The 27,901-nt window shown below is 45.7% G+C and overlaps 2 protein-coding genes across 10 annotated transcripts in view; one reads left to right on the forward strand and one right to left on the reverse strand.

Annotated features, from left to right (window-relative positions):
• The window catches only part of sidt2 (SID1 transmembrane family, member 2), an 85,032-nt gene extending 57,786 nt beyond the window's left edge, over positions 1-27,246 (forward strand). The window contains exons 18-26 of one of the 3 annotated variants that reach the window (XM_052039730.1): positions 4,445-4,562; positions 5,777-5,913; positions 8,328-8,436; positions 11,701-11,777; positions 12,286-12,332; positions 13,859-13,964; positions 16,758-16,868; positions 18,389-18,502; positions 22,887-27,246. In XM_052039730.1, the coding sequence (XP_051895690.1) occupies positions 4,445-4,562; positions 5,777-5,913; positions 8,328-8,436; positions 11,701-11,777; positions 12,286-12,332; positions 13,859-13,964; positions 16,758-16,868; positions 18,389-18,502; positions 22,887-22,949 (882 nt within the window). In that variant the 3' untranslated portion in view covers positions 22,950-27,246. Of the gene's footprint in view, positions 1-4,444; positions 4,563-5,776; positions 5,914-7,490; positions 7,582-8,327; positions 8,437-11,700; positions 11,778-12,285; positions 12,333-13,858; positions 13,965-16,757; positions 16,869-18,388; positions 18,909-22,886 lie in introns of those variants that run through there. The other 2 variants (XM_052039729.1, XR_007958273.1) reach the window with 2 other exon arrangements.
• The window catches only part of LOC127583604 (palmitoyl-protein thioesterase ABHD10, mitochondrial-like), a 55,164-nt gene that overhangs the window by 2,773 nt on the left and 24,490 nt on the right, over positions 1-27,901 (reverse strand). For 6 of the 7 annotated variants that reach the window (XR_007958280.1, XR_007958278.1, XR_007958274.1 and 3 more), the window contains 2 exons: positions 19,694-19,817; positions 16,971-18,219 (listed from right to left, as the gene is read on the reverse strand). The gene's annotated coding sequence lies outside the window, so the exon portion shown is untranslated. Of the gene's footprint in view, positions 1-16,970; positions 18,220-19,693; positions 19,818-27,901 lie in introns of those variants that run through there. The other variant, XR_007958275.1, reaches the window with a different exon arrangement.

Genomic DNA, 27,901 nt, shown 5'->3' on the forward strand with positions numbered 1-27,901 from the left:
CCCCCCACACACATCCACTACCTCCCCCCCCCTCACCTGGACTCACCCATCCCCTGAATTCACCTACCCCCTGCCTGCGTGTGCTCCTCCCCCTCCCCCGCCCCTGCCGCCTTATTCTGGCTTCTGCCCTCTTCCTCTCCAGTCCTGATGAAGGGTCTCGGCCCGAAACGTCGACTGTTTATTTCCCTCCGTGGACGCTGCCTGACCCGCTGAGTTCCTCCAGCACTTTTTGTGTGTTGCTCCGGATTCCAGCGTCTGCAGAATTTCTTGTGTCTCTGGTTAAGCCATTAGGATTTCACGTGTTAAAAATGTATTTGCGTAGCACCTAACACACCTCCAAAGTTCTTCAGATGTAATCAATTATTTTTGAATTGTGCAATAGAGACCATTCCTGGGTTACAAATGCCTGACTTATGGACACCTAGACATGTGAATGAGCTGCAATACTCGGGGGGGGTGGAGCTGAGCAGAGCCGGGGGCGCTGAGCAGACTCGCTCACTCACTGAGTCAGTGAGGCAGCTGGCGGCTGCCCTTCCCGTGCCTGCTCGTTCTCCCGTCACCACTGTTCCTGGGATCCTCTCCCACACACTTGTTCATTTCCAACTTATGAACGGTTGAGGTTATGAACAGCTCTCAGGAACAGAAAGCTTTCGTAACCTGGGGACTGTCTGTATAGAGAAACATAGCAACCAGTCTCCCTACAACTATCGGACCCTTGGATCTGACTTGCTGCCTTAAACAACAGATGAAATATGTACATATCTACACACACATGCGTGTATATTTCTATATTTCCTTCCAACAGAGGAGGCCAGTTCCCAAAGCAAACCGTTTCGACTAGTTTCCCCTGTAAACAATTTTCCTATGTTCCCAACAACTCACGCACCCCCCCCCCCCCCACTCCAGATCCTCCCTGTAACTAGGGGCAATTTATAGCAGGCAATTACCCTACCAACCAGCCCTTCCTTGGGATGCGGGAGGAAACCAGAACCCCTGGACGAAATCCACATGTTCACACGGGGAACATGCAAACTCCACACACACAGGAGGTCAGGATTGAACCCAGGTCACTGGCACTAGGGGCAGCAGTTCTAGTAACTGTGCCACTGTGCAGCCATATCACACATTGCAGATTCACTTATTGCAATATCATCGCCAAAGATCCCCAAAAGGGTACTGCCACACCAAAATGCATCTTGTCTCGTGTACTATTTTATGACTACTTCCCAACAAAATACACTGACAAAAATGCACAGAAGTGTTATCTGTATGACAAATCTGCACTCAGAGAAGTTCACTGGAGCCCTTCTACTCTTTTTATCCATTTTATTGCAGTAGTTGGTAACTGGTTTATTATTGTCACAGGTACCGAGATGCAATGCCAAAACTTTGTTTTGCATGCCATCCAGACAGATCATTCCAAACATAAGTACATCAAGGTAGTGCATAGGGAAAAGCAATAACAGAATGCAAAATATGGTGTTGCAGAGAAAATGCAGTGCAGGTAGACAAATAAGGTGCAAAGGCCATGATGAGGTAGATTGAGAGATCAAAAGTTTATCTTTATTGTACAAGAGTTCCGTTCAAGAGTCTTATAGCAGTGGGATAGAAGCTGTCCTTGAGCCTGGTGGTGTGTGTTTTCAAGTTTTTGTATCTTCTGCCCGATGGTAGGGGATAGAAGAGAGAATGTCCAGGGTGTGAGGGGTCTTTGATTATGTTTGGTGCTTTTCTGAGGCAGCGATGATATTCTCAATGTTTTCTGCTGCCTTAGCCTGGTCAGTTGTTTTATTATCTTGGTTATTTCTCTCCAACCTTTTCCAACTATTTTCTGTACTACACGGAAATGTATTTTCCTGAAACCTACCAACAGAACACAGAGCTTTAAACTTGCATACCCACCCCTAAACTCATCATTTGCTGATCCGAGAGACTGCTAGACTTTGAGGAACTCTGGTAGGGTGTCTTTCCTAGCCACAACAGCAAGGAGCCACAAACAGTGATGAGAAGAGGAACAGAAAGCTTATTTCAGTGGTTAGTTTTAACCAGAATAGTGAAGGAGCTTCTCTAGAGAATGTGTTCCCAGCCACAGAACCTGGCTATCAGATGAGGCGACCACAAAGGAGCCAGTACCAGTGATGTGAGAAGATAGGTTGATACCTCTTTAACTTGCGAAGGTTAGCAGGACATGAAAGTGGTGATGTAGGTAGATGGTCGTAAAGAAGGCATTTGGTACACTTACCTTCATTGGTCAGGGCATCGAGTACAGGAGTTGGGACGTCATGTTGTAACTGTACAAGTTGTTGCTGAGACCACACTTGGAGTATTGTGTGCAATTCCGGTTGCCCAGCTATAGGAAGGGTGTCATTAAGCTGGAAATGGTGCAGGCAAGATTCACAAGGATGGAGGGCTTGAGTTGTAAAGAGAGACTGGATAGGCTGGGACTTTTTTCCTCTGGAGCGTAGGATGCTGAGGACTGACCTTTATAAAGGTTTATAAAATCATGAGGGGCATAGATCAGGTGGATAGTTGGTCTTTTTTCCAAGGTAGGGGAGTCTAGGACTAGAGGATAGAGATTTAAGGCGAGCGGGAAAGATTTAAAAGGGACCCGAGGGGAATCTTTTTCACACAGAGGGTGCTGGGTATATGGAATGAGTTGCCAGAGGAAGTTTTAGAGGCAGGTACAATTACAACGTTTAAAAAACATTTAGACAGGTATATGGATAGGAAAGGTTTAGAGGTAAACGCAGGTAAATGGGACTAGGTTGGATAGACATCTTGGCTGACACGGACAAGTTGGGCAGAAGGGCCTGTTTCCGTGCTGTATGACTCTATTGTAAAGCTTATCTGTCCTGGTCTGAGAGAGAGACTGGAATAAGAACAGAAAATGCTAGAAATATTCAGCAGGTTGGGCAGCGTCTATGGAGAGAGAAATAGAGTTCAGGCTGTGATGCAGCAGTTAGTGCTGATGCATCTCAACTCCAGGGATCTGGGTTTGATCCTGATCTTGGGTCTGTGTACTCATTGTCCCTGTGAACCCATGGGTTTCACCCGGGTACTCCAGCTTCCTCCCACACCCTGATGATATGCTGGTAGGTTAATTGACCACTGTAAACTACACCTTAGTCGGGGTAAGCAGCACAAGAATCAAAGGGGAGTTGATTTGCATGTTATTGTCATAGTTATGCAGCATGGAAACAGGCCCTTCGGCCCAACTCGTCCATGCCGCCCAAGATATCAATCTGAGTTAGTCCCATTTGCCTGCGTTTGGCCTATATCCCTTTCTATACCTGTCCAAATGTCTTTTAAACATTGTAATTGTACCCACCTTTACAGCTTCCTCTGGCATCTCCCATAATTGTGAGAGAGAATTGTAGGCGCACAAGGGAAATAAGGAGAAGGAATTGGAGCAGATGAGGTTGCTCTGTTGGGTGCTGGAATGGAGTTCACGGGCTGAATGGGCTCCCTCTGTCATAAATAACTGTGTGAGCTTGATGACTTCTCATCAGAACTTGAACAGGTTTTGAGCAAGTACAGAAACCAGGAAAGAGGGGAGAGGAAACAATAGTGATAGAGTGAAAGGCAGAGGGGATTAAAGAAACAACTGAATTCGTCCAAGTGCTTGCTATCTGTGAGAGAAGAGAGAGAGAGAGTGGTTATAAAATAGTTGATGATAAATAAGGAAATTGTGCAAGAGGTAATGTTTTACTCTTAACTTCCATTGAGCTTTGAGGTGATAGAGAGGGTGTTGTGGAGAATTAAACCAGCAGGCAACCAAGGGCTAAGGTTCATCCTTGTGAAGGTGCTCAGGAGCGTTGTCCCCCAGTGTGGAGGAGGCTGTAGTTGGTGCACATAACACAAAACACTAAATTGAAATTTCATTTAAATCACTGCTACGCCTTGAAGGAGAGAACATGGATCTGGGAAAGCATGAGTGAGATCTAACCGAGTGGATGACTGCAAGAACTCTTATCTGTTGCCAGCAGTAATTTTCATTTGTATTGTGGTTTTAACCTGGCCCCAAACTCTTCACAGGAGTGTTATCAGATAAAAGATTGATAGAAGCCACCAAAGGAGACATCAGAAAGAACTAGCAAAAACTTGGGGAAAGAGATGGGGCTTCAAGGGGTGTCTTAAAGGAGGGGAGAGAGAGAAGGAGAGGGTTGGAAAGGAGTTGAGAATATTTGACCACTGATGGAAAGATTAATTTCAGGGATAGTGAAGGGACCAGAATTGCTCGAGTGCAGATATCTCTGAGGTGTACATATCTCCAAGGGTTATAGAGTTGGAGGAGGAACAGCAAGGCCATGGGAAATTAGACATTATGGGATCGAACCTGATCAACTTGCTCTGATCTCGGGACAGCAGGACATTTATCATTCACAGTCAAATAGTCAGTGGAAGCAGTTTATTAAACTTCAAGCAATACTTTCTCTCTGCCTTGTAGGAATGTGGAATTCCGAAACACTTTGGATTATTTTACGCGATGGGAACTGCACTCATGATGGAAGGTCTCCTCAGTGCCTGTTACCATGTGTGCCCAAACTACACCAATTTCCAGTTTGGTGAGTCTACATTTATTACTCATGCATGAAGCTTATCACACCCGAGGACAATCAGCATTGGGGCTAGAACCTGTGATCGGGTTCAGCTTATTAAAACTTAAAAACATCTAACAGTTCAACAGCACCAGAAATAAATGGTGAGCTGGGAAGATTACTGTTAAATAAAGCAGCAAAAAACAAACTGCTGGAGGAACTCAACAGGTCGGGCAGCATCTATGGAGGCAAAGGGATAGTTGACATTTCGGGTCAAGACACAGCATCAGGTCAGGCTGCTGCTTGACACGCTGAGTTCCTCTGGCAGTTAGTTTTTTGCTCCAGGTTCCAGCATCTGCAGTCACTTGTGTCTCCCATTATATAAACATCATTCTGGATAGATGGTGATCTCAAAGAGCAGAACGCATTGGAGGTGCAGTTCAATGTGTCACTGACAGGGAGAAGAGAGCAATGGGGCTTCAGTAGGAGTTTGAAGAATTGGAATGTGATTCAGTCTGGACTGCTCTCAAATCTCCTTAGGCTCAGAAGAAAAAAAATGTCCTGCCTTTTTGACATGAAATGGTGTGGGGTTGAATGGATCAAAATCCAAAGATGGTCTCTAAACAAAAATGTTTTCCACACCGGTGACAAACTCTACATAACAGTTGACCTATCCCTGCCCTATTTAGCCCAAACTAATTATACAGTTAGCAGTATACCCTGAAAAGCTAGCTGTTTTTCTCTCCACAGATGCTGCCTGACATGCTGAACACTTCCAGAATCCTCTCTTTATTTCAGATCTCCAGCATCTGTGGCTCTTTGCTTTTCAATAATGAGGGAGAAGTCTGTTTCTTCCCAGTGCAATTTGAGATAATTTCCCACATCTGCTGGCATAATCACTGGGCTTTCAGACAAAAGCATTTCCAATTTATTGTGACCTTCCTTACTGCTCCCCACACCCAACCCTTAGGAATTTTGGAGATGCAAGTGACTGGAATCGGGAGCAAATGATAAACTGCTGGAGGAACTCAGCAGGTCAGGCAGTATCTGTGGAGGGAAAGGGACGGCCAACGATTTGGGTTAAGACCCTGCATCAGGACCAGAGGAATTTTTGCAGCTTCCCAAGTCAGTGTCAAGGCGGCAGTTGGTTCTGCTAATGGCCACTGCACAGGCCCATTTTAAGTCTTCATGGAGGAACCTTGTCCCTGTTGTTCTGATGCCTCTTTCTGTTTGGCACTCAGACACCTCCTTCATGTACATGATAGCTGGCCTCTGCATGCTGAAACTCTACCAGAAGCGCCATCCAGACATCAATGCCAGTGCCTACTCTGCCTATGCCAGCCTTGCCTTGGTCATATTCATCTCAGTGTTGGGAGTGGTGAGTCCAGCTTCTCTTTGCTAAGCACTTCTGGTTAAAGGGAAGAAAGCTGTGAGTAATGGCTGTTATATCATGACAAGGAAGATCAAGTTCAAGTTTATTGTTGTCATAGGCAAACATACCGAGGGTATAAATGCCATGAAAATTAGGTTTTTGCAGCAGCAGCACAGTACGAGGACAAACATAAGTTAACGTAAACTTAAATTAACATAAATTATACATAATTTCTGCAAAAATAGATAACAAAATGAATATAATGAGACCATAAGACATAGGAGCAGTATTAGGCCATTCGGCCCATCAAGTCTGCTCTGCCATTCGATCATGGCTGACTTATTTCTCCCTGTCAACCCCATTCTCCTGCCTTCTCCCCGTAACCTTTGACACCCTTACGAATCAAGAACCTATCGACCTCTGCTTTAAATATACCCAATGACTTGGCCTCCACAGCTGTCTGTAGCAATGAATTCCACAGATTCACCACCCTCTGGCTAAAGAAATTCCTCCTCATCTCTGTTCTAAAGGGATGTCCTTCTATTCTGAGGCTGTGCCCTCTGGTCCTAGACTCTCCCACTATTGGAAACATCCTCTCCACGTCCACTCTATCCAGGCCTTTCAATAGTCAGTAAGTTTCAATGAGATTCTCCTCCCCCCACCCCACCCACCCCCCCCCCCCATCCTTCTAAACTCCAGCGAGTCCAGGCCCAGAGCCATCAAACACTCCTCATATGTTAACCCTTTCATTCCCAGGATCATTCTCATAAACCTCCTCTGGACCCTCTCCAATGCCAGCACATCCTTTCTTAGATATGGAGTGCAAAACTGCTCACAATACTCCAAATGTGGTCTGATCAATGCCTTATAAAGCCTCAGCATTACATCCTTGCTTTTATATTCTAGTCCCCTCGAAATGAATGCTGACATTGCATTTGCCCCTATGCCATAATGACACTAGCTCAGGAAACTATTGGGTAATATTTACCATGTGATAATCCATATAGCAAGCTATACATCCGTGTTTGTTGAAGAGACTATTATATTGAAGACCCGTGGCGATGGAAGAACATGTTTCATAACTAATATGTTTTCACCCCCATTCTGGTTGTTTTGGCACCATTTTGGTATCAAGGTGCTCAACACCATCTAGAATCAGTCAACCCACTGGACTGGCACCCCATATACCCTCCCAAACATTCCTTCCTTTCACCACCAGCACACATTGGCTGCCGTGTGAACCGTCTACTAAACACACTGTGGTTACTCAGCCAGAGTACTCCCACAGCACCTCCCAAACCCACCACCTCTGTCATCAAGAAGGACAAGGGCAGCAAGTACATGTTAACGTCACCAGCTGTAGGTTCCCCTCCAGGTTGCACATCATCTAATTTGGATGTTGGAAGTGCTTCATTGTTGCTGGGGCTAAATGTTCCTTACCCAACTGCATTGTGGGTGCACCTCACCCCAGGACTGTAGTAGTTTAAGAAGGCAGCTCACTGCCACCACCTCAGCAGAAATTAAGGAAATGGTAGCGTTTCCAGTCCTGAAAAAGTGAATACGTTTTTTTAAAAAAATCAAAGGTCTTCCCACAAAGTGGAGAACTGGAGGGAGGAATCTCACTGGATACCACCATGAGGTCTCTGCATGAGTGCAGCATTGGACAACATTCAGGCAAGTGACATTCACGTCACAGAATGCCAGGTAACTACTAACAAACCACTAACCACTGACCCTTGATGCTCAGTATCAATATCATCAGCAGTTCCCCACCATCAATGTCCTGGGGGGTCACCATTGACCAGAAACTCAACTGGACCAGATACATTGACCCAGTGGTCAGACTTGCCTTCTGCCACACAAAGCCTTTCCACTATCTGCGGTGGGAGTGCGCAGGAGCGCTATCGATCTACCTGGCTGAATGCAGCTTCAACAGCACAAGGAGCTCAACACCATCCAGGATTTAGCAGCCTGCTTGATCGGCACCCCTTTGTATTCACTTCCTCCACCATCTACACACAGTGGTTGAGCCTGTACCACCTACAAAATGCATTGCAGGCTACTCACACCATGCCTCCCAAACCAGGAAACTCTACCACCAGGAATGACAAAGAGATTCGGCTGCATGGGAACACCACCATCGGCTGGTTCCCTTCCAGGTTGCCGTCATTCATCACTGGTCCTTCATTGTTGCTCCGTTTAAATCCTAGGATTCCTTCCCCACCACCTTGAACCCCTGCCGTCCTTCTGCTGCAGGTCCTCTCCATGGGAGAGGTTGGGCAATAACTTGGCCTCGCTGGTGATGCCAGATCCCAAGGGATCAGAAATAGTATGGGGGGGGGGGGGGAACCATTGTAAAAGGCAGCATTTGTTTTGGATGTTCTCTGACTTTTTTTTTGCCATTTCTTCTTTCTCTCCAGGTCTTTGGAAAAGATTACATTGTATTCTGGGCAGTTTTCTCCTTTATTCACATCCTAGCGACACTTTTGCTCAGTATACAGCTCTATTATGTGGGCCGCTGGAAACTGGGTGAGTATCAACTCCGCTTGAAGTGTGCTAAAAGACAAGTACTGTCTCTGTTGTGGTTCCATCTCCTTGCTGCTTATCTGGTCTTCCTGGATAATGTCTCTGGCTCATATCTGAAGTGGTACAACTTGAACCACGGGCATCAGCTTTAGTGGGAAAGAGATGGGATTGCATTTCTATTGCACCTTTCACATTCCTCTCATGATATGTCAAATGTCACCGTTATTGTATTATAGAAAAGCTCAGCCTTACCTGGCTAGGGACTGGCACCTAAAAATGCACACAGTAGGATTCGCGGACTGTGAAAGGCCTGGATAGAGTGGACGTGGAGGGGATGTCTCCATTAGTAGGAGAGTCTAGGATCTGAGGGCACAGCCTCAGAATAAAGGATGTCCCTTTAAAACTGAGATAAGGAGGAATTTCTTCAGCCAGAGGATGGTGAATCTGTGGAATTTGTTACCACAGAGGGCTGTGGAGGCCAAGTCATTGGGTGTATTTAGGTTCTTGATTAATAAACGGGTTATGGGGAGAAGGTGGGAGTATGTGGTTTATATAAAAAAAAGCCACCATTGAATGGGGGGGGGGGGGAGCAGACTCGATGAACCAAATGGCCTAATTCTGCTCCTGTATCTTGTGGTCTTATGGACAACAATGTGATAATCATCTAGTTTCTAGTGTAGTTGACTGAAGGTTTAGCGTGGATCTCTTCTCCTTTGGCAAATAATGCCATGGAATCTTTCACCTTCACCTGAGAGAGCAGAAGGGGCCTCAGTTTAATGTCTCTTCTGAAGGATGGCATGCCTGGCAGTGCAGCATTCCCTTGGTACCACACTGAAGTGTCAGCATAGACTTCTGTGCTTGAGTTCCTGAAGAGGGGCTTGAACCCACAACCTTCTGCTTGAGGAACAAGATGGCTGTCTTATGAGCCACAGGTTCACCAATGGACAGGTCATAAATTGGCCACATGTTTTGGGCTCTGCTGTTTGATTGTTGACTTTTGGGTAAGTTGAAAACTAACTGCAGCGTTGCCGTTTAAAGCTGCAGCCCAAGCTGATCTTATTTCCCATAGTTTGCAGACCTCACCTGGCTGGGGTTTGGGAACCGAAAACCCAGCTGAGTCTGAGCAGTCCTGAGCTTGGACACCATTGCTGTCTGTGTACAATGTTTTTTAGACAGGAAGAAAGATATGTATTAATTATTGCATTGTTAAAACTCTTCAAATGCCCAGGGGACTCCATTGAAGATAGAAATCATTGTTACTTAAGCACCTGTAGAAGTTGTTCCCTTCTGAAGTAGTGTCGTCGTAGTGTCATGCAGCACAAGGACTGGCACTTTGGTCCACCGAGTCTGTGCCGACCATTAAGCACCTGTTTTATACTAATCCCCACTTTTTTTTATTATTCTCCCCAAATTTGTGTCAACTGCCCTCAGAGTCTAACACTCACCCACACACCGGGGCAGTTTACAGCGGCCAATTAACCCATCAGCCAGTACGTCTTTGGAATGTGGGAGGGAATTGGAGCATTCCGGGGAAACCCACGTGGTCACAAGGGGAACGTGTAAACTCCACGTAGACAACACTGGAGGTCAGGATTGAACCTGGGACCCTGGAGCTGTGAGGTAGCAGGCTCCAATAACTGACTTACAAAAGGAGCTGCCCAAATGGTATATAACCAATGGCGTGGATTGAGAAAGTAACGTTAGACGGGGTTGTCTGTAAACTCTCCCCTCCTCTTCAGATAACTCTCCTGCTCCTGTAATATTCACATGAGCCTCCAGAGAAGGCAAACAGGGCCTCAATTTATGATCTCAGTGTAAGCAAAAAAAATCTACTGGAGGAACTCAGGTCGGGCAGCATCTATGGAGTGAAAGTGATAGTCAATGTTTTGTGTCGAGACCCTGCATCAGAGAGTGTAGAGGGGAGAGAGTCAGTATAAAGAGCTGAGAGAGAGGGGTGAGGCAGGAGCCAGCCAGTGGTGGCTCCAGGTGAAAAGGGAGATGATGGGCAGATGAAACCAGGGTGGAGTTAGGACCCCATTGTAAGCCTTGCCCTTCCTCAGTGTTGTATTAGGAACGTCAGCCTGGATTGATCCACTCTTGGGGAAGCTGTAAATTGTGGATTTTGGGTAATCTCTGATTCCAACCGCACTAAGCCCGACGGGGTCGTGTGAATGCTGAGCTCTGGAAAGATGCAGCAGTGAGCTACGTTTGGGTGTGGGCCAAACGGTTTGTTGGGCAGTGTTGAGTCTTTAAGTACCTCATAAATGTATTTAAATAGGTCGCCATTACAGACACCTGTGGGTGAATTTCCATGTCTCCTTCCTTCCCCACTCTGCTGAGGAACCCTTGGTGGAGGACCTTGGTGGGATTTCTGGTGGATCTGCAGTGTCGGAGCAGGAGAAACAGTAAGGAAATTTGCCACTTGGGAGTGCCAAGCTTCCAAAATGCTTTCCTTGAAGCTACAGGCCCTCCCCAGGTTACAGCAGGGTTCTGTTCCGGTGAGGAGCCTGAACAGTTCGCAAGTCAGAACTGCGGCTGCAAACTGAGCTCGCACCTGGCAGAAGGTGCCTGCAGCCCCACAGCAGTTGGAAAATCCCTCTCTCCGCTCTCCCGAACACTCGTTCATCTGTACGGGCTGCACGTCTAAGTTGGGCATTCATAAGCTGGGGAAGACCTGTTCTCTCAAAACCAACATCTTTCCCCCCTGCAGACTGCTGTCCTCGTGACCTGCCTCAGCTTTTTCCACTTCTGTGATGCACTTACTCCCCATGGATTCAAAGTGTTACAATAGCTAAGCAGCAGATGAACGATGGCTGTAACCATCCCTCCCACCCACCCCGCCGCAACCAATCCCCGTTTGGATATCACAATCTAGTGGCTCCAACATCCAGCAGTGGTGAAGTCCTGACGTGTACTGATTCTGGCAGGCACGGTAGTGTAGCGGTTAGCGTAACGCTTTACAGCGCCAGCGACCTGGGTTCAATTCTGGCCACTGTCTGTAAGGAGTTTGTACGTTCTCCCTGTGTCTGCGTGGGTTTCCTCCGGGTGCTCCAGTTTCCTCCCACATTCCAAAGACGTGCGGGTTAGGGAGTTGTGGCCATGCTACGTTGGCGCCGGAAGTGTGGTAACACTTGCGGGCTGCCCCCAGAACACTGTATGCAAAAGCTGCATTTCACTGTGTGTTTCGATATACATGTGACTAATAAAGGTATCTTATGGCTTCTATCATTAGGGAGGATTTTAAATGGTGCATCTTTTCTCTTCCAGATGCAGGGATATGCAGAAGGATAATTCATGTAATTTACACTGACCACATCAGACAGTGCAGTGGACCTGCCTACATAGTAAGTGCTCTTTAGCTGCTCTACAGCCACAGCTGCAGACATTTTGCTTCCACTGAGCCTAGTTCTGCTCAGCTAATTTGACATTTCCACCCTGGGAGAAAGACCCTGACCCTATATATGCCTCTCATAATTTTATACACTTGTATATATTTTCAAGAATCACTCCCATTCCTGGTGGTCTGGATAACTCCAGGATCACTCCCCTTTGCCATTCCAACTGGTCTGACCGTCATGCTGTTTATAATTACTCTGCGTGATACAGGTGTTGCTGGCAAGGTCGGCGACCTCACTGTCAGAACCTCTCGCCTTGACTCTCCCCTCCTTCCCCAACCACATCCAGTGTCCTGGAGCCTAACGAAGTGGAGCATGTCACAACAGATAAAGAAGGTTGCAGTAATATCATCATTCATGAAAACGTTGTGTGCTTTGAGTCACTGACTTGTGGCAGTCATGTGGGTTTGTTTCAGACGTGCTCGTCCTATTAAAGTCTTCTGTTTTCTGCTCTCAGGATCGGATGGTGTTGCTGATCATGGGGAACATTGTGAACTGGTCACTGTGAGTATTAGACTGCTGCACCTGTACTGATGCATGTCACATTGCAGCTCTCAGATCCTCTAGTCTGTTCCTCTGGGGGTTCGAAGATATTGCGACTTATCATTGAGCACCAGGTTGGGTCAGGTGCCTGGAAATTGGATTACGTAGCATCACATTGCTGAGCTACGTGATCTAATTCCTGAAGAAAATAAAAATTAACTGAACATCACAAAATTGCAGTGTGCATGATGGTTCAGTTTTTCTTCGTGGTGTAAAATGTAACACGGAGAGGTACCTGGACACTCCCCGACATCGCACTCAAGTGCTGTGCCGTCCAATGATAATCTGGACGGCTCTTCTGTAGGTTACACTGATGGCCCACAGGTGCACAGCTTAAAATGGATCTGCCAGGTGATGGGAATCTGACCCAGGTAGGTCCCCTTTAAGTAATTTACTCAATCAGGTCACCATGTCCCACCATACCCGGCCATTGGAGGGGGAGAGATTCCAGCATCTACAGTCTCTTGTGTCTCCATGGAGATGACTTGCTGACCTGTAGATTGGATTGACAGATCTCTGGAGCACTTCCAAAGGTCAGTTTGTGTCTGGGGTTGGGTTGACTGAGATAGCTGCAGATGTTCCCCACACAGAGAAAACTGTGTGTCCTTTCACAACCACAAGTACATTGATAATGTGGGATTACAGTGGGCAAGCGTGCACAGCAAGCTCCAAGAAACAGCATTGAGAAATTAACCAATCTGTTCTAGTGATGTTGGTTGACAGGTACATTTTGGCCAGGGTACTAGGGAGGACTCTGCTCTTTAAGTACTGTCAGAGATCTTGTACATGAGATGGAAGGTGGTTCAATGTCCAAAAGGCAGGTCCTCTGACACTGCGGATACCTGATCAGAAATCAGTCCAGCTTTTGTGTCTCTGTGGTTCTTCAACTCACCATCTCCGGTAACCCTTCCCCTCTTTCTCCCCCCCACCCCCATGTCTTCCTCATTCCTGTGGCCCCCTCTTTCCCTTCCCCACCCTCATGAGCTGCCCATCTATTCCCCACCTCCTTTATTCCATGGTCCACTGCCCTCTCCTACTGGATTCCTTCTCCTTCAGCCCTTGGCCTCTACCTATCACCTCCCAGCTTCTTGCATCTTCCCCCTTCCCCCACCCCCCCCCTCACATTGACTCACCTATCCCCTGCCAGCCTGTGCTCCTCCCCCTGCCCCAACCACATTATTCTGGCTTCTGCCCTCTTTCTTTCCAGTCCTGATGAAGGGTCTTGACCCGAAACGTCGACTGTTTATTTCTCTCCAGAGATGCTGCCTGACCTGCTGAGTTCCCCCAGCACTTTGTGTGTGTTGCGATGGTTAGTAGCTTATGGTTAGCTTCTGGGCTCCGGGTGGTGACCCTGTCTTTTTGACGTAATTGTGTGAGGAAGCTGTGGAAACCTTGGGGTGATGGTTGTTCAACAGGTTGCGTTGTGTTGAGGTGCCCCTCCTGCCTTAACGTGGTATGAGCTGGACTGAGCTGGGTTTATTTTTCAGAGCTGCGTATGGGCTTATTCTAAGACCCAAAGATTTTGCCTCCTACCTGCTGGCAATTGGAATCTGCAACTTGCTGCTATATTTTGCTTTTTACATCATCATGAAGGTAAGAGTACAGCTTATAAAGTTTTTTTTAAACTAAGTTTTTAGAGCTCAGAAACAAGCCATTCAGCCCAACAAATCTGTTCCAGGGGTCATGCTCCACATCAGCTTCTATCCACCTCTCTTCATCCAACCTTGTCGACAATTTTTCTATCCCCCTCCGCTCCTGGGCTCGGCCATTTCCCTTTTAATGGACCTATACAATTTGCCTCAACCTCTCCATGTGGGACCAGGTTCCCCTTCTCCAGATAAGCAAATTTCACCTGAATTCCATATTGAATAGATTTATTTGTTTATGATTCATTGTTGGGACCTGGGTGTTGTTGGCAAGGCCAGCAGTTATTGCCCATCCCCAGTTGCTCTTGAGAAAGTGGTGGTGACCTTGAACTGCTGCAGCCTTTGGGTGAAGGTGCTGCTGGGGAGGGAGTTCCAGGATTTTGACCCAGTGATGGTGAAGGATTGGTGATCTGTTTCCAAGGGTAGTGTGTGACTTGGAGGGGAACCTGTTGGTGGTGAGGTTCCTGTTGCTCTTGTCCTTGCTGCCGGTAGAGGTCGTGGATATGGGTGATACTGCTGAGTAGCCTGAGCAAGTAACTGCAGTGCATGCTGTGGATGGTACACACTGCACCCAATCTGTATCAGTGGTAAAGGAAATATTATCTCACTACATTCTAGGAAAAGTGAAGCAAACTGCTGAAGTAGGCAGTGCTCCTTGGGCACATTCCCAGGGCAATTGACATTTTCTGGGTTGTGTTGATCCATGCTATTGAATGGTGTGTTGGTGATTTCGTGTTCAACCCTCTATTCAAGATCCCTAGATTAGACTATCACTCTGAGAATTAAATTGTAGATGCAGTCATTATCTCTGCTTTTTAAAATTAGGTTAAAGACAAAATCGTTTTTTCTCTTTTAAGTCTATCTGACCTGTAGTTAATTTCTGTTCAACCTTATTCTACAGGATTAATTTTAATCAACTCATCTGATGAGAAGCTGGTGCAATTGATTACCTAGCTCAGTATTTTAATTTTGATTAATAATAATGATGGGTTTAAGCTGAAACCTATTAGTTCACATTTGATCTTCAACACAGGAGAGCATCGAGCAGATGACGTACCTCTCTGGAAAGAACAGGGAAAAACATTAAGCACGTAAAAGACCTTGTGCTGCTGTTGTAGACAAATGGGAGCTTGAGGGTTGGGATTGTCAGAGATCCAGGGACGGACATGGTAGTGTAGCGGTTAGCGTGATGCTATTACAGCACCAGAGAGCCGGGTTCAATTCTGCCGCTGTCTGTAAGGAGTTTGTACGTTCTCCCCGTGTCTGCGTGGGTTTCCTCCCACATTCCAAAAGACATACGGGTTAGGAAGTTGTGGGCGTGCTATGTTGGCACTGGAAGCGTGGCAACACTTGCGGGCTGCCCCCAGAACACTCTATGCAAAAGATGCATTTCGCTGTGTGTTTTGATGTACATGTGACTAATAAAGATATCTTATCTTACTGGAATGTGATGCAGGAAAACCCAGTGATGGGGTGGGTGCGGGGAAAGAATACGTCTTTAGAACATTTTTAGAACTAGGAGTTGGAGCGTCAGGATTGGGGCAAACATGCAGGTCTGAGATGAGAAATTTCAGAAAGCTGAGTGTTGTGAATCCTCTGCCTGAGAGAACTGTAATGATCAATTGTTGAGTATATTCAGTACTGATGGATTTTTGGGAATCGGGATAAGAGGATTGGTGGGAGGGGGAGGGGAAGCGGAGTTTCTTTATTTTGGCCATGATCTAATTGAACGTCAGAATGGGCTCGGGGTGCTCCTGATCATATTTCTACTTAGTAAATTAAGGGTGGTTTTCAAACACCAAACACAGCAGCTTCAGTGGATGGGGGCAATGGACAGGCAATCCACCAGCTTCTGTCGCCACAGATAGCCACAGCCCCAATGATCCTTACATAAGTCTTCCTCTCATCAGATTTCCCGTGTGCCTGGTGGAGAATGAGGCACCTCAGAAAACAATATTGTGATGTAGTTTGCTTTGGAGTGATGTTACAGCAGAGTAAAGTCGGTTGACTGTTCTTTTTCCAAGCTGTGGGCATTTGGTAATTGGTTTATTATAGTCACATGTGCCGAGATACAGTGAAAAAAACTTTGCGTGCCATCCATACAGATAATTCCAAACACAAGTATGTTGAGGTAGGACAAAAGGAAAAATAATAACAGAATGCAGACTATAGTGTTGCAGTTATGGAGAAAGTGCAGTGCAGGCAGAGAAATAAGGTGCAAGGGCGATGATGAGGTGAAAAACACGATGATGCTGGAGGAACTCAGCGGGCCAGGCAGCATCCGTGGAGAAAAGCAGGCTGTCAACATTTTGGGTCAGGACCCTTCTTCAGGAGCTCCTGACCCAGGACGTTGACCGCCTGCTTTCCTCCACGGATGCTGCCTGGCCCGCTGAGTTCCTCCAGCATCATCGTGTTTTTCATCTAGATTCCGGCATCTGCAGTCCTTTGTTTCTCCACCACGACGAGGTGGATTGAGAGATCGAGTTCAACTCTCTCGTACAAGAGGTCCATTCAAGAGTCTGATAACAGTGGGATGGAAGCCGTCCTTGAGCCTGGTAGTATGTATTCTCAAGTTTTTGTACCTTCTGCCGGATGGAAGGGAGAAGAGCGAATGACTGGGGTGGGAGGGGTCCATGATTACTTTGGCTGCTTTCCCGAGGCAGTGGGGAGTGTAGACAGGGTCAGTGGAGAGAAGGCTGGTTTTCGTGATTTAATGACTGTTTGCTGTTTGTGTCCCCAGTTAAGGAGTGGTGAGCGGATCAGACCGATTCCACTGATTTGCATTATCTGTACGGCTGTGGTCTGGGGTTTTGCTCTGTTCTTCTTCTTTCAAGGTCTCAGCACATGGCAGGTAAGATCATTGCTTGTTAAGTCAGTCTGCCATTTTAGTTCTATAGCACCCTGGACTTCTTTCTTCCTCGCTTACACTATCAGAACTTGATTCTGATGACAGACCATTAATGCCACAACCTTCCTCTCACCAGAGAATACCTGGTCCATTGTGTTTTTGTAGCTTATTATTTGCCGACACTTCTATATAGAGTCATAAAGCATGGAAACAGGCCCTTCGGCCCTACTCGTCCATGCCAACCAAGATGCCCAAATAAGCTAGTCCCATTTGCCCTCGTTTGGCCCATATCCCTCTAAACCTTTCCTATCCATGTACCTGTCCAAGTGTCTTTTAAATGTTGTTATTGTACCCGCCTCAACCACTTCCTCTGGCAGCTCGTTGCATGTACATACCATCCTCTGCATGAAGAAGTTGCCTCTCAGGTCCCTTTTAAATCTTTCCCCTCTCACTTTAAACCTATGCCCTCTAGTTTTTGATTCCCTTTCCCTGGGAAGAAGACTGCACACCTTCCCCCCCATCTGTGCCCTGAATCGGAATATAACGTTAGTCATTTTGAAATTTTCATCCTTGTTTTCAAGTCCCTTCACGCATCCCTTTCTCTACAATCTCCACCAGCCTTACAACCATTCACAACCTCTTGTGCCCTTCCGATTCTTGATCCTCCCTAAGTTTAACTGCTCCACTACGGGCATCTGTGCTTTAAGATTCCAAGGCCCTAAAATATCAGGAATGAAAACTGAACCACTCAGCAGGTCGGGCAGCATCAGTGGGGAGAGAAACAGTCAGTGTTTTGGGTCAAGGTCCTTCATTAGGACTGGAAAAGTGAGAAGATGAGTGTGTTTTAAGTTTGCAGGGAGGGGGTGGATAGAACAGAGGGAACGTCTGTGTTAGAACGACCACCAAAGTTGTCAAGGTAACAATTACTTTAAATAATGACAATTGAGAACAGAAGAGGAAAATGAAACTAACTGAGACAGCCATATCCATAGAGAGGGGAAAAAAAGGGTTACCTAAAATTGTTGATTTTCATTGTGAAGTCCAGATAGCTGTAATGTACACAGGTAATAGATGAGGTGCTGTTCCTCGAGCTTACGTCGGGCCTCATTGGAGTAATGTGGGAGACTAAGGATACAAGGTTGGTGTGAGAGTGGGATGGGAAATCAAGGTGACAGGAGATTGGAAGCTTAAGGTCACTCTTGCGATTTGAACGTGGGTCTTCTGCAGAGCGGATGTCCAATCTGCCTTTGGGTTCTCCATATCGCGAGCACCCAGTGTCGTACACTAAATGACCCCTTCCCCTCTCTGCACTTGACGAATCCTTAGGTCATTTTCCCTCGCAATCTTGCTCGACCTGGAATCAATAATATGCTGTGGATTATTATGCCTTTGGGTCAATAATATACCATTGGTTCATTTACGGTTGAAGATAAATGCACGTTATTGTTATTTAATTGCTATAACTACAATTGCAGCTCGTTTAACATTCTGAGTAAAGTTCTGCTTCCTTTCCTATGGTAAAGAAAACTCCTGCCGAGTCCAGAGAGCACAACCGGGAATGCATCCTGCTCCAGTTCTTTGATGATCATGACATTTGGCACTTTTTGTCCTCCATCGCACTCTTCGGCTCTTTCCTTGTGAGTAACCTTCTCCACTCTACTGCTGCACAACCGAGTTTTCGTCCGTCTCCCCAAAGCCTCCTTTATGAGTCTCAATGTCAAATGTTGGGAATTCTCCTGTGGGCAGCTGACATAGAACAGTACAGCACAGGAACAGGCCCTTTGGCCCACCATGTCTGTGCCGAACACGATGACGAATTAAACTAAATCTCTTCCTCCAGCACTTGAACAATTTCCCTCCATTCCCTGCATAGTCATGTGCCCAACAGCCTCTTAAACACCACTATCGTATCTGCTTCCACCATTCCCCCGGCAGCCTGTTCCAGGCATCTAAATGCATGTCCTCTAGTACGACATGTTTACCCTGGGAAAAAAGACTGACCGTCTACCCTATCTGTGCCTCTCATAATTTTATAAACTTAAGTCGGGTCTCCCCTCAGCCTTAAACGCTCCAGAGAAAACAACCCAAGTTTGTCCAACCTCTCCTTGTAGCTCATACCCTCTAATCCAGGCAGCATCCTGCTAAACCTCTTCTGCACCCTCTCCAAAACCTCCACATCATTCCTGTAATGGGGTGACCAGAAATGCACACAATATTCTACTATTTTAAATGTGTTTTATAGTTTTTGGTTGTTGTTGCAAATGGTTTAACTGCTCTACTGGAAAAACTCAAACAAAAAAGCAAACGTAAAATGGACTGCCTATCTTTTGGAGGCTTTGGAGAGGGTGCAGAAGAGGTTTACTTGGATGCTGCCTGGATTAGAGGCATGTGCTATAAGGAGAGGCTGGATAAACTTGGGTTGTTTTCTCTGGAGCGGTGGAGGCTGAAGGGAGACCTGATAGAAGTTTATAAGATTATGAGAGGCATAGATAGACAGCTGGTATCTTTTTCCCAGGGTTGAAATCCCTAATACCAGAGGGCATGCATTTAAGGTGAGAGGGGGTAAGTTCAAAGTAGACACATGGGCAAGTATTTTACACAGAGAGTAGTGGGTGCCTGGAATTTGCTGGCAGGGGTGGTGGTGGACCCCAATACAATAGAGGCTCTTGGGTAGGCACATGGATGTGCAGGAAATGGAGGGATTGTGTTGGCTAAAGAGATTAGTTCAGTTAGGCATTTAATTACTAATTTAATTAGTTCGGAACAACATAGTGAGCTGTAGGGCCTGTTCCTGTGCTGTATTCTATCCATAGGCTTTGTTTACCAACCTGTTCAATCGTTGAGCTTTGGCCTTTGTGCTGTGCCCACACATCTCTTGGAACCTTTCATGGTGGGTAACGTCTGTAGATCCTGTTACATCTTGGGGTGTCACATCAAGCTGCAGAGCTAGCTCTAGGATGAGGAGAATGGAAAAAGCCCAGTGTGAGTGAAGCGGTTAGTCACAGAGGGGAAAGTGACTGGTGGTTGACACACTCTAATCAGACTTAGACTGAGTGATTCCTGAGCTCTGTTCACAAACACTCTGCTGCCATTGGTACAATCTGGGGATGTTTGTGAGTTTCTTGCTGTTCAGCGTTCTCTCTCAAGCTTCCAACAAAAGCAAAAATGCCATAGATGCTCTAGATCTGAAATAAAAACAGAAAACTTTGGAAGTTCACGCTGTCCTGGGGTAACGGCCGGGTTCTGTTCCCGAGAACTGTTCGTAATCCGAAATGGTCATAGGTTGGAGATGAACAGAAACGGTGTGTGGGAGAGGATCACAGGAACAGCGGTGACAGGAGGGTGAGCTGGCGCAGGAGGGTGGCCATCAGACGGCCTCACTGACTGAGTGAGCGAATGAGCCTGCTCAGCGCTCCTGGCTCTGCGGGGCTTGACCCAGCCCCCAAATGTTGTGGCTCAGAGACGGGGGGGAAAGAATCCACACAGAAATGCCCTGTTCCCACTGGGCAAAGATACCTGCAGTCCCTCAGCAGCCAGTAAATCTCTCCCCATCCATCCTGCCAGACTCCTAAACACCCCTTCATATGTATGTGCCGGGTATTCGTAACCCAGGGACAACCTGTACCCAGCAGGCCAGGCAGCTTCTGTGGAGGGAGCTAACGTTTCAGGCCAATGACCTGAGTTGTAACAGATAATTCACCGGCAACGTAATCTGTTTCTTTCCCCACAGGTGCTCAGTGTTTCCACCATTTTCTGCTTTTTTTTCAATGGTGGTTGTTAATCCTGTGCCCATCAAGCTGAACTGTGACCAGGCCGGTGACTGCAACCACTCTCAAGTACCACACACTGGAGAACTTCAGCTGACTGAAACCTCCCGAATTACAGGCCACAGCTTAGCTCGGCTCTGCAGACATGACATTCTCACCGCCCTGGGGTGGGAGCAGTGGATTGAACCTCTGGCCTGAGTTTACACCAACTCCCAAAGAGCCTGTCATTTTCCTAAACTATGGTAGACACCCACTTAATCCAGTGACTTTTCCCAGAGTGTCTCCACATCCACCCTCCCACTTCAGGCTGAGCAGTGGGTTGGTTACTTGTAGAATCCGCCTCCTCTCCCAGATGAGTTCCCTTTCCTGATCCAGTGTCATCCTTTCCATTTCAGACACCTGCCACCTTGTCATCTGTCTGAGTTAGAATGTCGTAGAGTCCTACAGCACAGAAACAGGCCCTTCGGCCTGACTGGTCCATGCTGACCAAGATGCCCCATCCAAGCTAGCTTGCCAGCGTTTGGCCCATAACCTTCTAAACCTTTCCAACCCATGTATCTGCCCAATTGTCTTTTAAAAGTTGTGATTATACCTGCCTCAACCTCTTCCTCTGGCAGCTGATACCACCCTTTGTGTTTCTCCCTCTATCCCTCTCTATCTCTATAAAAAGTTGCCCCTTAAGGCACGCACGGTAGTGTAATGGTTAGTGTAACACTATTACAGCACCAGCGACCCGGGTAATTCTGGCCGCGGCCTGTAAGGAGTTTGTACGTTCTCCCCGTGACTGTGTGCGTTTCCTCCGGGTGCTCCAGTTTCCTCCCACATTCCAAAGACGTACGGGTTAGGAAGTTGTGGGCATGCTATGTTGGTGCCGGAAGTGTGGCAACACTTGCGGGCTGCCCCCAGAACACCCTATGCAAAAGATGTATTTCACTGTGTGTTTCGATGTACATGTGACTAATAAAGATATCTTATTAAATCTTTTCCCTCTCACCTTAGACCTATGCCCTCTAGTTCTTGATTCCCCAATTCTGTGGAAAAGACTGAGAGCATTCACCCTACCTACACCCCTCATGATTTTATACACATTTAATGCTGGATTGTAGTGGGTATTTAAGACAAGCCTGGCTCTTCCTACATATTTGATCCCTTCTGTAGAATCGTGTAGTAAACTGATACTTCTTCCTGGTGGGGGTTCTGTGCTCAAAGGGAGTGTAGATCTGAGGCAGGGCCACAGGTCCAGCTCTCCACACACACTGCTCAAGCACACCTCCAGTGAGGAAATGGGACTGGTGAATTTAATCCTGTACTTACACCATTTTGCTCTTAATTACATAGATCAGTGAGCTCACAGGCCATTTGCCCCAACTTGTCTGAGCTGTTTATCACAAGCTTTCTCCCACCCCTTTTCAGCCCAGGGTAGCTCAGTGATGCAGAAGTTAGTACTGATGCTTCACAGCTCTCGAAACCTGGTTTCCTTTCTGACCTTGCTTGTGGTGTGGTGTTTGCACATTCTCTTCATAACGCTGAAACAGCCCCTTTAGAGTCATAGGGTTATACAGCACGGAAACAGGCCCTTCAGCCCAACTCATCCATGCTGACTAAGGTGCCCACCTAAGCTAGTTCCATTTGGCCCATATCCTTGTAAACCTTTCCTATCCATGTACTTACTCAAATGTCTTTTAAATGTCTTTATTGTACCTGCCTCAACCACTTTCTCTGGCAGCTTGTTCCATGTACCCACCACCCTCTGCATGAAGAAGTTGTCCTCTCAGGTCCCTTTTAAATCTTTCCCCTCTCACCTTAAACCTATTCCCTCCAGTTTTTGATTCCCTTTCCCTGGGAAAAAGACTGTGTCCATCCACCCTATCTATGCCCCTCATGATTTTATACACCTACATTCCAAGGAATAAAGTCCTAGCCTGTCCGACCTCTCCCTAGAACTCAGTCCCTGGAGTCCTGGCAACATTCTCGTAAAAGTCTTGGCAACATTCTTGTAAAATTGCATTTATTAGCAACTATCTATTACATTTATCAGCAACCGTATTACATGTACAGTCCTTGGTTTCCCACAAGTGGAATCTGTTCTCTGACCTCAGTCTAAAACCTTTAATGATCCAAATGATCTTTGTTGGGTCACCCTTCTGTTTTCTAATTCCTAGCGATGTGCCACAGCGTGTTCAGTCTCTCCTGGTAATTATAACCACCTAGTTCTCGTATTATCCTTGTGAGTTTTAATGTGTCTCTTCCTCAGATCTTGCTGACCCTGGATGAAGACCTGGATGGTGTACCGAGAGACAAGATCTACGTGTTCTAAGCCCAGGTGGAGCTAATGTACAGGAGAAGCAACTGCACTGCACACTTGGTGCCTCCATCATCTGAGGCTCGTTCCTTTGACTCCAAAGGAAGAGAAACAGGATTTGCAGGGCAGTTGCGAGCAAGCTCCAGAGGCAGTGGAGCCAGTTGCGACACGTACGCCCAAGGGCTGCCTCGTCTTGCATTTCAAACAACAAGTTTTTGTTGTTGATCCTTGCCACATTGCATGGACCTTCAGCTCAAGACAGACAGTGTGGTGCTGAGATGTTGGCTTCTCCAGTGTTGATTGGTCCCCAATCTTTTAATCGTCATCTGGTTTTACAATTTTACTTTCAAGAGGCTGCTTGAGTTTGAAGAACTCGACTTTTCTGCACAGATTTTAGAATAAAGTCAGGCTGTGGCGGCAAAAGTGGAAACTATCACTGACTAAAAGCAAAATAGCCTTTTTGTGTTTCGTCACTGCCTTGCTAATGGAAAGCCACAAAGAAAAAGTGTTTGTCTATTGGTATATTGGTCTAGGTGGTGGATTGACATTGTATCCTGCCTGTCGGAGGTCAAGAATCGAGTATAACGAATCGAGTGTAACCCAAAGATTGATCGTAGCTTATTTTTCTTTGAGTTCTGGTGACCAATCTGTGGGGCACCATTGGCTTTGGAAACTTTGGTGAAACTTGTAGCCAGTGCATTGGTTTAGCCACAACGTAGACAGTGGAGAAAGTGGAACTGGGATCAGAAAAGCCAACTTGCAAAAATAGTGGCAGAGATGAATCCTTTGTTGATTGCAGTGACCACAGGAAAAGTTGAAGTCTCAATATGGGATCTAGCACAAAACTGGCGCTAATTCCTGAATCTTGTCAAAGGGGATAATGAAATAATGATTAACATAATCTTTAGTTGGTGCTTTTCTATGCTGATGGTTTAGAATTGAAGTTGGGTTGCGCTGTACTGGAAACTCTACATTCAGTTAGCACAGACTGCAGGGGCACACGCACAGATTATATCTGATTCCTGCGCGATGTGCAGACGAGTCCTAAAAACTGATCCCTGGTTGGTAGTTCTACAGAACTGAATTTCGGGGTAGGGTATAATATGCTGCTGTACTGTGTGTCGTGACATTGCTGCAGATTGGGGTTGAATTTCCAGGCAATTTTACTTTTGCTTGGAAATATTCTCTCCCCCTCCTTCATGTTATACTGTGAACCAGTTGAAGAATTTTTCCCAAAGGATCAGTTTTTAGGACTGTGTGTTTTGCATTGTAAGCTCCTTTATAGTTTGCATCAGGGTTTAAATTTTGCCTACAGCTTTTGTGCTGAGTTGGTGTTAATCCATGATTTGTCATTGTGGTCTATTTAATGTCCTCAGGTTTAGGGAAGCTCAGCCTCTGCGAAAATTAACCTATCTGGGAGATGGCCACATGGGTCAGTAATGATATCACATAGTGGGCATCTCCAGTGTATTCCATACATTAGACCCTCAACACTTGATGTCTGTGCCCCCACTCACAAAGGCTTCTCTTTGTAGCTGTTTGGCATTCATGGCTATACAGTAATGGCAGGTGTGTGTCTGATAATTGCATGGGTGGAGTCACAACCCACAGGGATCACTTCAAATAAAGGCAGTGACATTAATGACAATTTTGAAGAATTCACTGGTTAGAAATGTAATCTAGGGCTCCATGATGTTTGAGATGTGTAATTTCTGTTTTAATATTTGCAATTATTCTTTGTGGGACAGGTGATATGATTTTTGCATGAAATCCCACAACTGTCAACATTTACAGGATGTACAGTATAATTTACCAACCAAAGAAACGAGTGTTTAATGCCTGAGACAGACAAATGCCATTTTCTGCAGTAGGATCTCTTACAGCAACGTACTTGCTCTATTTATAGCACACCATTGTACACCACACCGTTTGTGTATACAAAATTCGTAGGTATGGAGTGTTAGAGAAGGATCCTTTACAAAGTCCCTGTGTTGTTTATCAAGACAGGAATAACAGTTAACCCCCGCCCCCCCCCCCATTAATTGATTAGCCAAAACTCAACTTTTAAAAAGAAGTAAACAGTATTTGCTGACATAAATGGAATGTCACTGCATAAAATCTCCGTCCTGTGGTTAGGGTTGGAATTATAATGTGCCTAAATTTCTAGCAGAAAATTCTGATCTTGGCTGGCTCAGGAAATTGTTCAAGTTTATTTTTTTAAGAAAAAAACCAGTTAATTAAACTGGAAACTTTTTTTTTGGTACTTCATAGTTGCAGATGCTTGTAGTGAGATCATTTCATAGACATCATAGGTGGAGAGTTAGGAGAAGGGGGCACTAAATGGAAGAGGGTGGATCTGTGGATCACAAGGTGCATCTTAGTGAGACTAAATCTCTGGAAGTGTTGGCAATGGGAGTGGGTGGCTGCTACCACTAGGTAGCGCCAGTGAACCTTCGGCTGAGCAAAAGGTAGCTGGTTGTAAGTCTACTTCCCTCAATTGTATAGCTCATTCATCCAGATGAACATCAGAAATAAAGTGATTATTTTGCTGTTAAAATGGTTTAAGTTGGAAAGAGCAAAATTGGAAACAATCAATACAGGCAGTCAGCATGAGATCAAATAGCAATTCAGAAAAATCTCGTGTGGAAATGTGAACGCGCGTCGTCTGATGAGGGGTCTCAGTCCAAAACGTCGACTGTTCGTTTCCCTCCATAGATGCTGCCTGACTTGCTGAGTTCGTTTAGCATTTTGTGTGTGGTGTGGAAATGCGAAGCTTGCCTCCATTGGGAAGGAGCTGAGGTGAGTGGCACTGCTGTACTGAAGAGTGAAGAGAGAGCTGGGAATACAGGCTTGTACTGATTTAACTTGAAACAAGTAATCACTGGGTTGGGCTAGTCGCATCGATTGCCGTGTTTTTGTGCTGTACGCTCTGTAGAGTTATATCAACCTTGTTACTTTCAGATGGGTTGTTAGTCAGCTGCTTGGGAACAAACTGTGTTAGCCAATCTTAAAATTTCACTGGCCAAATCCCACCCAATGGTGTCCATGTTATTGGGCTGTAGAAAGGGCAAATAGTGGGCAAATGCTGCACCTCAGCCTGGGTTTAGTTCACATTGTCCACCTATTGTACATCACCATTCATACACAAGGATGCAGGGCAACACAGGCGAATTCTCACCTCAGAAAGACTCTGTGCAAAACTCTAGCCATAGCAAGCAGTGACACTTTAAAATTGTGGTTTTGTTCTTACCTCATTTGGTGAAATCTGAGGCTAATGTTCATTCTTTCGAGAGTTAGAATGTGTTCACTAGGTTGAGACAGACTGTTGAGCATCCAAGACGTGTTTGCATCAATGTGAATGTGGCACTGTAACTACACCCACTCTGAACATCAAGGTCACCAAACAGCCATTGCTCAGCCTTACCTACAACCATTACTTTGCCAACAGGGGACGAGAGATGAGGATCTTGTCCATCTTATTATCCCATTTAATTTACGATGCACAAAACTTCAGGATAATGTATGGTTTGGCTTTTACCATGTATAGTCTAATAAACCTGGGAATATGACAATGGTGTTCCATGTTACCCTTCTTAAACAGAAAGGACAATATCCAGGTTTATTTATAAAACAGAGTTCAAATCCATCTGAGGGAAAACTGCTAAGGATCACTCCTTCAGCAAAGGTGAAAATTGTTGTGAACAGGTATTTTATATTCTACCTATTTCAAAGCAATTCAGTTGTCCAACCATATGGTGAATTTATGGATGGTTGCTATTGTTGTATGTCACAGCAGAGTGTGTGTGTGTGTGTGTGTCTGACTCATCAGTGGTGGGGGCATTAAACTATTATTAGGGTGATGGGAGTCAAGGCACAGCTTTGTACTGTACTATATTGTTCAATTCCAGGGTGCTTTTCAAACAGATTTCTCAAAGTGGAGATATTTGAAACTCTTTCAACAAGGCAATTAATGATATGAAACAATGAATCCTGATAGTTAAAAATTACAGATGCTTCTTAACTGAGAAACCGTCCATAGATAGTTCTGACTGTGTTAACTGTGATCAGGTTTGTGCACAACTGTCTTCGATCTTTCTGCCCTTTTTAAGCCTTGAAGGCAAAAGGTTGAGGGGTTCATTTTGTTTACAAAACACAAAGAATGATCATGCCTTTGTGGAGAAGTGGCTCAGATTTTCAGCCATTACTAAAATTTGTCCAATTCATTTACTGTCAATTTTACTACTTGCTGTGCTGCATTGTTTCAGTAAAGCATATAATGTCACAAAATCGTTACAATAAAACTTGAAGCCTATTTTGTGTCTTTTGAGCCTTGTGTTTTAGCTTTCCTATTGCAAGAGCATTCATGTCGTGGTCTTGTAAGAACACCAATCCTCCTTTGACCCAGTAAACCGACAACAGTGAATCTGCCACAGGAAGGATCCATGACTTTGCATTAATGCACAAAGCAGCAGCTTTCTAACTTTACCTCTCTCTAGGGCACTAACCCTTTCTGCTGAAAGGTCTGGGAGCAATGGCTACTGTCCGATTTCTGTTTGCCAGAGCAAAGCTTAATGAGGTGAATGCTCTGAAAGGAAAATGAGATGGTCCCAAAAAGCACCCTTGCCTAATATCAACAGGAGCTTACAGGATGTGTGGCAGCAGGATTGAGTTACTCTCCTGCCATCTCAAGGGAGGTCAAGCACAAGTTGGCAATTTTGAGCCTTGGTAGCTGTCACTTCAAGCTTTCAAGGCACATTGATCTGCAGGAGTTCTGCTGCCACGTCTTTTGTAATTGTGAAGCTTTTAAAAAGGGAAAATAATCAATATTTTATAATGAAACATTTTAAAAGCAAATCCTTTAGGAGAACTGGCACCAGCACAAAGGGCCAGTAAAATTCCATGAGAAATTCAGTAAGCTTGTAGTTGAACTTCCCTGTACCCTTTTTTGTAGAATATTTTTAAGACCT

The sequence above is a fragment of the Pristis pectinata genome, chromosome 27, assembly GCF_009764475.1.
Source record: "Pristis pectinata isolate sPriPec2 chromosome 27, sPriPec2.1.pri, whole genome shotgun sequence".
NCBI classification, from domain to species: domain Eukaryota; kingdom Metazoa; phylum Chordata; class Chondrichthyes; order Rhinopristiformes; family Pristidae; genus Pristis; species Pristis pectinata.